This window comes from Euprymna scolopes, chromosome 12 (genome assembly GCF_053919585.1).
Source record: "Euprymna scolopes isolate OS-2025 chromosome 12, ASM5391958v1, whole genome shotgun sequence".
Taxonomy (NCBI): domain Eukaryota; kingdom Metazoa; phylum Mollusca; class Cephalopoda; order Sepiida; family Sepiolidae; genus Euprymna; species Euprymna scolopes.
In genome coordinates this window covers 144,552,316-144,565,042 of record NC_136493.1, presented here as the reverse complement: position 1 = coordinate 144,565,042, position 12,727 = coordinate 144,552,316, and the positions used below count along the sequence as shown (strand labels likewise).

The 12,727-nt window shown below is 31.7% G+C and overlaps 1 protein-coding gene across 2 annotated transcripts in view; it reads right to left on the bottom strand.

Moving 5' to 3' along the window:
* Positions 1–12,727, bottom strand: part of LOC145291524 (putative thioesterase PNKD) — a 238,241-nt gene that overhangs the window by 97,703 nt on the left and 127,811 nt on the right. For both annotated transcript variants that reach the window (XM_080137513.1, XM_080137512.1), the window contains exon 3: positions 6,119–6,231. In XM_080137513.1, coding sequence (XP_079993639.1) covers positions 6,119–6,231 — 113 coding nt within the window. The remainder of the gene's footprint in view (positions 1–6,118; positions 6,232–12,727) is intronic.

Genomic DNA, 12,727 nt, shown 5'->3' with positions numbered 1-12,727 from the left:
GCAGTGGAGCTTCGCGCTTCAAAGCGACAAGACGTAAGTCAGCGAAGGTCGGGGTGGCGAAGCTGGCGAAATGCGATGGCAGTGTTGTAGCAGCGTCGCGGAGGTAAATATCAACAACACCAGCCGATGTTGGCGGCGACGGTAAAAACCATTTGGAAACCTGTTTTGATCAGCGGTCAAAGTTAGAATATTGACTGAACAAAAGTATGAACCCAGCGAAGGAAGGATCCATGGAGCAGTGAAACTTTTACTATAAATCAAGGGCTTCGATGAGCTTTGGAAACAAATACTTGGAGCAATTAACACGCACGCGCGTAATGAAACATAAATCCGAAGGATAAAAATATGAAAATTAACCTGCGCGCGCGTAATCAAATATAAACAATTTACAGGAAAGCAATATATATATATATAAAAAAAAGAGACGAAAGAAAGGACACATTTCAAAGGACATTCAGTGAGTTTTTCAACAAAAACTTTAATTTCTCCAACATCTCTCTCTCTTACCCTAGGACCTGTATCTAATTGAGCAGACGATTTCTTGTTTTATGTGAACATTGACTGTTGATATATTTTTCTCTCGGTAGAATTTGAATCATTAAATCATTTCATTTAGTTAGACATATTTAATTTTCTTTTCTTGAATTGAATTTTCTTTTATTTTTATATAAATAAAAGTTTAATTTTTCGACGATACTTGTCCTCGTTATTTCTTATGTGATTTCGGTGTCCATTACATTTCATTTTATTGTTGTCTTCGAGACGGTTGTCCCATTCCCATAACAACGCATTCGCATTATCAAAGAACCTGGGAAACTTTTTTTTTTAATATATTTCGTTACGTCACCCATCTCTACCGTCCCCAGTAGGACTGGGATACGTCGTAACAGTGCTTACATGGGTACTCGTTATTTTCATTTTTTTTTTTTTTTTAGAGGTTGCTTAATTTTTTTTTTCTTGGGGCTCGCACGGGTAACGACTAAAATTAGATGTCGTGTGTTTATTTTTTAAATGCAAATATATATATATATATTGAAAAATGATTGTGAACAATATTTCTTACAAAATTATAAAAAAATTCTGTTGCCTAAAATTAAAATTTAAAAAGATTAACACATTGTTTCTTTTTTTTTTTTAGGCTTATTTAAAACTCACTTTCTGAAATATTGTTCACATGTTTACATGGTAATGTATAGGTGACTACAGAAATTTAATTCCTTTTAAGTGATAGAGGGTTCGAGAGTATTTTACCACCTAAACTCAAGTATTACCAACAAAAATACCATACTCTGAACCATACCCTGCCCACCAGATTAGTTCACATAGGCCAACCGACACTGCAACCACCAAATGTTTTTTGTTGGTTCATAGAATTTGCGTGTTTGAATCCTGACAACGATTATCAAAGTTACATTTGAGGCAAATTTTTTTTTCAACCCCACCCCTGCTCACAAAATGGAGTGTCTATTCCAAAAGCCGTTCTTAACATAAGGAGGTTGGGGATGTCGATTCTGAAAGCCGTTCTTAACATGAAGGGGTTGGCAACAAAAACAACAACCATACTTTAATTTTTTAGGGGAGGGGGATGCTACCACCGAGCAACGCCGGCTAACGGGTCCTGCTAGTATATAATATTTCAAAAAAATCAAGTCTTGATTTTTGTGAAAATATTATATACATGTTCGATTATGGAAACTGATAATCATGCAGCTTAAATAATTGAGTCAATTCAATTTTACTTTGATTTTATTGATATTATTGATTACCGGAATTTTAATATAACATTTTGGTTAAAAAAATATCAATAAGGTAAAAGATGAATAATAAAAGTTACATATAACTGTATTGTAATATTAGAACAATAAAGAAAAGTAAAAAAGAGAGAGAAAATAAGAAACCTCTTTAGGTCATGGCATTTCGAAGCTAAATGCTTCTCATCTGAAGAGAAGGCCCAGAATTATGCAAAATGTAAATATAAATGTTATTAAACCAGTTTCTATTTAGATTGGAAATGAAAATGAATAAAAAAAAAATTAATATTAAAAGTAGATATAAAATATAAAGTATAAGATAGCAACATTTTAAAAATGAAAAACATTAAAATTATAAATAGCTAAGAGAAAGGAGATAAGTATATGAGGAGAGGATGGAGGGAATACTGAGCTTGAGCAAATAATATCGTGCATCATGCATATATACTATTATGACGTATCCGAGTCCTACTGGGGACGGTAGAGATGGGTGACGTAACGAAATATATTAAAAAAAAAAAAAAAAAAGTTTCCCAGGTTCCTTGATAATGCGTTATTATGGGAATGGGACAACCGTCCCGAAGACAATAATAAAATGAAATATACTGGACAACAAAATCACATGAGAAATAACGAGGACAAGCATCGTCGAAAAACTAATAAATTTTTATTTATATAAAAAAATAAATAAAATTCAATTTAAGTAAGAAAATTAAATATGTCTAACTAAATGAAATGATTTAATGATTCAAATTCTACCGAGAGAAAAATATATCATCAACAGTCAATGTTCATAATAAAAGCAAGAAATCGTCTGCTCAATTAGATACAGGTTCTAGAGTAAGAGAGATGTAAGAGAGATTAACGTTTTGGTTGAAAAACTCACTGAATGTCCTTTGAAATGTGTCCTTTCTTTCGTCTCTTTTATTTATAAATATATATATATTTATTTCCTGTAAATTGTTTACATTTGATTACGTGCGCGCAGGTTAATTTTCATATTTCTGTCCTTCGGATTGTTTACGTTTCATTACGCGCGCGTGTGTGTTAATTGCTCCAAGTATTTGTTTCCGAAGCTCATCGAAGCCCTTGATTTATAGTAAAAATTTCACTGCTCCTTTGACCCTTCCTTCGCTGGGTTCATTCTTTTGTTCAGTCAATATTCTAACTTTGACCGTTGATCAAAACAGATTTTTACTGTCGCCGCCAACATCGGCTGGTGTTGTTGATATTTACCTCCGGGATGCTGCTGCCGTCGCCTTTCGCTAGCTTCGCCACCCCAACCTTCGCTGACTTACGTCTTGCTGCTTTGAAGCACGAAGCTCCACTGACTGTTGACAACTTTTTTTCAGTCCCCTTTCTCTCTATACGGTCTATCTCTCTCTTTCTCTATACAGTTTATTTCTCTCTATATACAGCCTATCTCTCTCTATACACGGTTTAGTTCTCTCTGTCTTTTCTTTCTCTTCTCTTTCTCGTCTATGAGTTTTTTCTCTTTCCTCTTCCACCCTTCGTTCACAGTACCTCTGTCTCTCTTCTCCTCCTGTTCGCAGGCCTCCTCCTCCCCTTTTTTACTGTTTTGTTTACAAAATGTGAACGAGCAGACGAGAATGGAGCTTTTTGGCGCAAAGAATACACAGCAAATAAAATATAGTGAAAATATATCTCCTCTCGGCTAAAAATCAATAAAATAATTTACCATATATTTTCATAAATGTATCACAATACTGTTTCCATGAGCCACCAAAACTCAACTGTCAAACCCCAAAATCTCTACTGATCGTGAGACACTGAAAGAGACGCTGAAAGAGAAAATATATATGGAGGAACCAAAAAGAATTAGAGAAATTCTTTAAAAAGAGACTTATTGGGATAATACAATGCTCAACAATTGAGTTGGAGCTTATATACAAAAGGAAAAAAATATAATATAAAGATATATACTAATACATATAAATTTAATCATTCATTCAATAGAGAGATTACATCAATTAGGGGTACAGAATATATATGCTTTTTATACATAGGTATTTTGAAGCCTAATGCTTCTCATTAGAAGAAGAGTAGAGGTACAAGGTAACATAAGAGAAAGGTGATGCAGTTATCACTAGATGTCACATTTGTAATATGTAACCTAGCATCTTCTCTCCTCTTCTGATGAGAAGCATTAGGTTTTTAAATACTTAGGTATAAAGAGCATATTTATCACGCACTCCTTATTAATGTACTCTTCCTATTGAATCCACGATTAAATTTATGTGTATTAGGATATATCTTTATATTGTCCTTTTTTTCCTTATATATATATATATATATATATATATATATATATATATATATATATAAGGAAGTAAAAGACGAATAATAAAAGTTACATATAACTTTATTGTAACATCAGAAAAATAAAGAAAAGAAAAATAAATCTCTTTAGACCATGGCATTTCAAAGCTAAATGCTTCTCATCTGAAATGTAAATATAAATAGAAACTGGCTTAATAACATGTAGATTGAAAATAAGAATGAATAATAAATTAAGAAATATTAAAAGTAGGTATATAAAATATAAAGTATAAGTTAGAAAGCTTTGAAAAATGAAAAATAATGAAAAATATTAAAGTTATAAATAACTAGGAGGAAGGAGATAAATATATGAGAAGAGGAAGGGGGAGAATATTGAGTTTTTTTCTATTTTGAAAAATTTTGTTAAAGATATACTCTTTGATACTGCATATATATATAGGATGTCCAAAAAGTAAATCAAGGGGTTTGAACAAACAGATTCTTTATTTTTTCATGATACTTTTCTGTGTTTTTAACACAATCTGATTAAGACATTGAGATTTTTTTTTAATGCAAAATTCAAATAATATTTATTTATGAAAAATAATGTCTTTTAAATGTTGTCCATTTTCACCTTTGCCCTTGGATGTTCAATTGGCAATGTCAAATGGCCGCCACGTTCCCCAGATTTGACTAGCCCTGACTTTTTCTTGTATGGATATATTAAAGAAAGAGTCTATTTTAACAAACTCCAAACCCTGCAAGAATTGAAGGGAAACATCAGGAAAGAAATAAGGGAGTTAAATCACAATCCAGAGATTCTGCATGAATAATGTTTTGGAAACAAATATGCAAAGCTAAAAATGGGCAACATTAAAGACATTATTTTTCATAAATAAAGATTATTTTAATTTTGTATTTTTTTAATTCAAAATTCCTAATGTCTTTGTCAGATTATGTTAAAATTACAGAAAGATGTCCTCAAAAATAAAGAATCTGTTTAACTTCAAAACCCTTCAGTGACTTTTTGGACACCCTGTATAAGGTTAGTTAGAGAGAATCTTAGTAGAATGTTCAATTAGGGTTGGCTCATTTAAGAAAAATAAAAAATAACAGCGTAATGTTTATTTATTCATTAGTAGGGCTACCCAGCGTAGTCCGGGTCCATATAAAACAAATAGAAGAAATTAAGTTGCATTTGAAGACACCTGCTACTTTTTGATGACTATTGCATTTTCTATAGCAAGCAAAGCCCAGAAGATTTTCCTGGATGAAATAGTATCAAAAATTGATGTTGGGTTTTCCTAAACAATATGGTCTTTTAACATACTTGCCCTATCTCGAATACTGAGCACTCTTCTATTTCTATATAAAACTTACCATATAAGATATTGTACTATTAAACTCATGACCCCCAGGCAATGGTGTGTAGATTTCTTTGTATAAAGTAGTATAACATAAGACAGTGACATTGTTTTTCCTTGGCAATGCAACTTTTAACCATATTTGCTCTACCCAGAATATTGAGCACTTTAGATTGACTAACTTATACAACTTACCATATATGATAATGCATTATTCTTATGCACCATGTACTTTGTCTAGTACACAACATAATAAAAATAACAAAGAAAGTCTTTCTCCAAAGTAATGCTTCATTTAAATACATTTGCTCTATCTAGAATATTGAGCATTCTTTTATGACTATGTACCAATTACGAGATGATACTATATTATGCCTATGTATGGATTAAGCTTTAATTTTCTTGATCTTCACTTATGGATTAAAAAAATATATATTCTATTTCTTTTTCTTGGTTATTAGAAACTTGTGTGAAAAAAAAGTTTTTAGGAGTTGAAAGGGAAAATAAAATAAGCCGATACAACAATTGTCCATAAAAATATACATTTTAAAAATTTTAAATATTCCTATCATATGCAGAAGTCCAAAGAAAAAAAAAGGTGTTTTTTAGTTCCTGTCCATTCCGAGGCGCTTCAAATTCATTCCATCTACCATTTCGAAAAGAAGCATGACAGACCGAGAATACATATAAAATAAAAATTTGAAAAAAACAGAGGTCACCTACCTGTACTGCATGGGCATCTCCTGGATCTATTACAACAGTTTTCCGACTGCTTGTTTCAATGATGATGTATGCGTAATTGTCCTTCAGCATCGGGACAGGAATGATTTTAAGACCTGAAAAAAATAAAGCATCAAATTTTGCACTGATGATGAGGACTCCTGGATATGGTCATGGATGACAGAGGCAACCTCAAAAAAGAAACTGAACATCTTTCTATAGCAGCCCAGAAGTAACATTAAGTCGATATCAAAAACTAAAAGAATTAAAGAGATTTGTACGATTAGCAGAAACAACCAGATATCACAGATTGTGTGAAAGTTTACAAATACAATAGAACCTCGGGATACAGCATTAATCTGTTCCAGGGTTGGTGAAATCACCATATGACAAGACCTAACCGAATTTTATACAGTACACATTAAAAAATAGTAACAAAATACAGTACAGTATATAATACACATGCATATAATCAAATAACATAAATAACACCAGGCAAATACCATAACCAAGGCAAAAAAAAAAAAAAAACCATTGTATTCCACATCATAACCTGGATAAAAAAAAATGTATCCTGCAGCCACCGCATCCTGGGGTTCTACTGTATCTAAAAAGGTTTTAGAAAATTTAAGATTTTTTTTTACCATTAATGTTCCTTAATATGCTTTCTCCAATTGCATATTTTTTCTCGTAAACATAAGACCTTTTGCAAATAAACATAACACTTATTGCAAACATTTCAATGAAAAAATTAATTTGAATTTTACACTAGAATGAAAACACGTCAAAAAAGAATATTACAGTCAAAAAAAAAAAGGGGGGGGGGTTCTTCGATGTTCAATGTTAGCATTTTTTTTTCTTTCGTTTCATACATTCTGATCATTGCATATAGAAAACACTTAAGTAAAACTAAATGTGTTTACATCAAATCTCAAAAAGCAATAAATAAGTCAATAAATTTTGCATGTTAGCACGGGATTAAAAAAATAATCTTTTAATTTTGAATTTTTCAATATAAACGAGTTACAAGTATTTACTTTTTTATAAGAGCAATTTCATTGGATAATCATAGCTGATTATCCAATGAAAATTAACAGCGAATCTTGGGATGTGGGAAATATTTAACAGATCGGATAAAATATGTAATTGATAAAAACAATTGGAATATTTTTTTATAAACAATACAGACTGATTATTTTTGTCATTGTTTAACTATACAAAATAAAATATTGAGATTGTAAAAGAAAATGTATCAACGAAGTTTAAGAATCCAACCAACTTCATTTTATTAAAAACTAGCCTGGGTGCCTGGCGTTGGCCGGGTGTTTGGAGGTGTGTGTTGAGCAAAAATAAAGTGGTAGTAGGTAGGCAGGCTGGAACCCCTACCGCAAAGGAAGAAAGGAACGTGAAAAAAAGAGGATAGTGAATTCAGTAAGTTGGTAATTAACTTTTTACTAATTCAATTTAACATTATATAATCAATCCTTAATGCTGCAATATTTTAAGCTATAAATTTATTATATTTTTACTAGCAGTTCAGCCCGGCTTTGCTCAAGCCCTATGTACTACTCATAACTTTATGTGCATATATATATATATATATATATATATATATATATATATATATATATATATATATATATATTAAAATGTTTGACTTATGTCCAGGTAATCTACATCTAAAATTTCAAGTGTTTAGATCCAAAATTGGCGGAGGAGTTTGATAGAGTCTGCAAAGGTCAACTCTTTTAACTTTGACTTCTTGGCAGCCAAATTTTCGCCCAAAAACTGATTAAAAAGCTTGCTGCATGTCTGAATATCCTTTATGTAAACTTTCCAATGTTTAGACCCAAAATTGGCTGAATAGTTTGCTAGTGACCACAAAGGTAAAATCTTTTGAACTTTGACCCCTTGGCAGCCAAATTTTCTGCCAAAAACCAAATAAAAAGCTTACCCTATGTCTGAATACACTTTATGAAAGAGAAAGACTCTCTGAAGGATAAGGCATAGTTAACAATAATATTAATTTAGTGTGTGATAGTAGATGTTGTACATATGATTCCGCTACTTAAATTGATCAATTACTATTATTTTATATGGTACTGGTGCTGCATTTACCCTAGGTGAGTAAGGCTGGCTTTCTCCTTTGCCCACATAACATCTGACCAGAGCAACTCACACAAGGTAGTCTTGCACAAGTTCTGAACTGATTCCTATTCCAAAGAACAACAACTTGCAGGACAAATTTTCCTTGATGACAATACTTTTTTATATTATTATTGAGTGACCATTTATCGAAGCTTTGAGATGATTAGGATTTGAAATGATCAGGATTAATGAGATAGAATGAGTGTCAGCAGGGAAACGAGGAACACTATAAGAGTATGAATATTGATTAAAGGCATGAACTGCGTTTGATTATTCATAAGTAATCAAAACCAGTTCATACCTTTATTTTATAACAAGTTTATAACAAGTATTTGTATTTTTTAAAGTATTTTATAACAGTTTATAACAAGTATTTGTATTTTTTTTTTAAAGTATTTATAACAGTTTATAACAAGTATTTGTTGCCCAGATCTTCAACTACCCACCAACATGTTTTCAACAAATGGGAAAATGGAGGTGGGAAGAGAATATTTGGAATTAATTTTACTGCTTGGAAAAACTTCTTTAATTCTCATTGCTGTGGCGTGTGAGAGAAGATGTATATATGTACATGGATGTATGAAGAGTGTCAACAGGATCGGTAAAAATGCCTTTCACCACGTAAGAATATCATATCTTGTCAGATTGAAAGAACCTGATAAAATAGAAGCATGTTGAATGAACGTTGTGTTTTAAGTGTTCGTGAGAAAAGGAAAGACACATAAAAAAAGTAACATAACTAATCTCACACCATTCAGAGTTAGGCGCGAGAAATTCAAAATTGTGCATACTGTTTCACTACAATTCATTCATTCATTCAAATGGTGTCCTGCATTGACGGCTATAACTCTCCATCTATCTATCTCCCTTGAGGCATTCACGAATTCATCATTCAGAAGCCCATTCACACTGTTTTCCAAAAGTGATGTATTGCCATAGCATTCTTTGCAGTTGTTCAGACAATAGGTTGCAGTTTATTTCTGTCTGAGCAGTGCCCATACTGGGCGACTGTGATGATCATTGTATCCAAAGGAATTTTCTGCTCAGCACAACGAGATACAAAACCATGAACAGAATTATTCCTGATTGCTTCCATATTACATCAGTTACCTACTTTCCATGACCTCACATTACCCTGATCGAGGAAGGGAAGGGGCTGAAGTGGGTTCTCGACTTTGGCCAAGGATCTCCCACAGACTAACAGAAGGAAGAAAGTGCCCTATTTTTCCTTTGACAGTAGTGTTGTCCCGCCACCCTAGTATTCCCAAATGTTCACCCATCTGTTACTGGCCAGGCTCATCGTTGCTTAACTTCAGCGATCTGGTGAGAATGCGTGTGTCAACGTGATTATGCTGTATCTTCGCTACAATAGTATTCCTATTCTAAATCACATAATTAGTGTAATGACTCCGGCGGTTAAAGGGTTATATATGTATAAAATAGATTTCTCTTATTGTATAGATTTTCTGTACGATTTCCCAGGCTAAATGCAGTAGGAAAAATATGTCACCACTCCACCATTTCCTGCTTTTTATGAATGATGCATCACTAAATAAAAGCTTATTAGAGTGAATCAAGTGTAAGCAGAAAGTTACTTTACTTAGTTACTTTACTTCGTTATTCATGAGTAGATATCATCATTTTACCAGCTCAGTGGTTTTTCAGTGCATTTATCATTATTAACATCTCTAACCAAAGGATGACAAATTCATTTGTGTATTATAAGACAAAAAGAAAAAAAAAAAACATTTTATTGAACACTAGCAATGAAAAAAGCAAAAGAATTTAAAAAAATGCCCTGGTATCAATAGCTTGTAAATTTGGCTAAATTTTCTAGCACATTTCTTCCTTTTATTTTATCACTAACGTTGTCCGGGTGGAGAGAGATAGTATACTAAGGCTATTGAACACCGCCCCCTAAAAAAAAAAAAAAAAAAATGTTGCAATCAAAGTAGCAGTGAGTACCAGTGCGAGTGCAAAAACAATTATCTTCAGTAGGCAGGTAGGCTCAAACCTGTAACGCAAAAGAGGAAAAGGAGGTGAAAAAAAGCTAACGCATTAGCTGTTACGGCCATGGCGACTTATGACGTCATAGGTCTTCGAAATAGCGTTTTATGAATGTACGTTGAGATAGGTAGACGTATGACTTGCAAAAATGTGGTTATCAAGAAAAGTGCTAACAAACGAATGAATACGTCCTTTGTCATTAATATTACAAGTGAAATTAAAACAAAAAAGAAAATAGGAAAAAAAATTTTTTAAATGTATTATTTGTTTTTAACAAAATAGATTGATTCCTTTAGCAAAAGTAACTTTTACTTTTATTGTTGAGACCTTGATTGATATATAAAACGTGATTTAAATATTTATCTTTTGATAAATGTATTGCTTCATTCAACTCTTTGGGGTAGGACAGGGGTATCCAAAGTTTTCGAATGGGGGTGGGGGGCATATTGCTGACTTTTTAGAACTACGCAGGCCCCCAAATTATTTTTTTTAATAGCCTGGACGTCTTTTATACTGTTTGTTCATTAACTTTGCTTTTTAGCGTAAATGGTTCTTCAAATGGTTTTTCTGAAAAAAAAAAAAAAAAAAAAAAAAAAAAAACACCATTTTCACACATTTCCATTTTTTAAAATTTTTCCTGAAAATTTGTTACATTTTCCACAAGAGCTCTGGAGGCTGGACTAAAGACTTTGGTGGGCCGTGGTTTGGATATCCCTACAATAAGCTATCGAAGAAGTCCCTACCAATCATGATATCCAGTTTATTTTTGAGCAATGACTTTTATATTGGTTTGATGATACATTTTCATAGTTCTGTTGATGTATGCAGCAACACCAGGTCCAGGCTTATTTTACCTATAATTCTATCATAGTGAGAGTATTTCTCTATTTCATATGTACAAATAACATTGCCCTATCACACAGATTGTACATGTTAAATGTTTACAATAAAAAAATATTAAATCAGCATTTTCAACTCCATATATATATATATATATATATATATATATATATACATATATATATATATGTATATATATATATATATATATACATATATATAGAACTAGCTGACAACCTGGCGTTGCCCGGTCGTACAATACACTTAAACATATTTTAATTTATGCAGATTGCATATATATTTTATAGACTCAATTCTCTATTGATTATTATATAATTTGCCTGATGGACTAATTTGCAAAATAAATAAAAAATAAAAAATAATAATGATAATGTCGATCAAATTCCGCCTGTGTTTGTTTACAATATACTGATACTTAAGCTTGACGATGAATGCCCTGGAAAAGTCACTTCTGATTAATGTTTAGTTTTAAAATATGCAAACAAAGAAATAATTTGCGGAGGTTTTAAATGGTATTTCTTTTATAGTAAATTGAACTCAATAAGAAAAAATAAAATAAAATGGTGAGGTACATCCGGGTTTGAACAAGGGGATCATTCGGTCTGTAGTCGAATTCTCTTCCACTAAATTATAGATTATATAAATTATAGATTATAATAAGTTTGGGTTTTTTTAAGAAAAAAATGATTTGCTAAAATTTTATAATCTCTCGTGGTCAGTGTAACGTAAAATATTCCTCTGTAAAAATTATTCTTTATAAGAGAGAAAAGTTATTTTTAAGATCGGATTTTTCCCCCTTTTCAATACTTATTGGATGAATTTCTGTACAAAACATATCTAAGAACACTGCCAGACATATAAATTATTTTTTTGTGAAATTTACAAAAGATAAGCTCAGCTGCTTTGGAACTTATGAGGAAGGAACTCACCCACACAAAGTGACTTTTATATAATAGTAGAGATACTAGTAGAATACCCATCACATGACAGGTAAAATTAATTCTCTAAAGAACAGTTTTGCATCAGTTGAAATACAGGGAATCTTGTTTAATTGGTGTTTAATGCAAACCTGAATTTTCAAATGACAATTATATGATTGGTGTTTAATGCAAACCTGAATTTTCAAATGACAATTATATGATTTCCCTCAAAAACACTGTAAAATATTCAAAAGAAACTTGTGAAATATTTATCAATCAATGTCCATTATCTATTGTGATAATTTCACAAACATCAGAGCTATCCAACTTTTCGTGAATAGTTGTAGCTCCTGTTTATAAAACTAAATATAGCTCACATTACAACACCTTACAAGTTACCAGCCGTGTTCCAAAATTCATAATGATCAATTAATTAGTTTAGGAATGAATCCTGTACATATAATCATATGCACATACATAAATTTATGTAGAGATTATTGGCATGTGAACACACTTCTTCAATATTCTTCTGTACAACAAGGTATTCTTTTTCCAATAAAGATTATGGCCAATTCCATGACAGTTGGGTTTAGCAATGTGTTTGTGTTAATATTTTAACTAGTCTGTTTATATACTTATCCACAAATTCTATATATTAACAACTCTCTATGTGCAC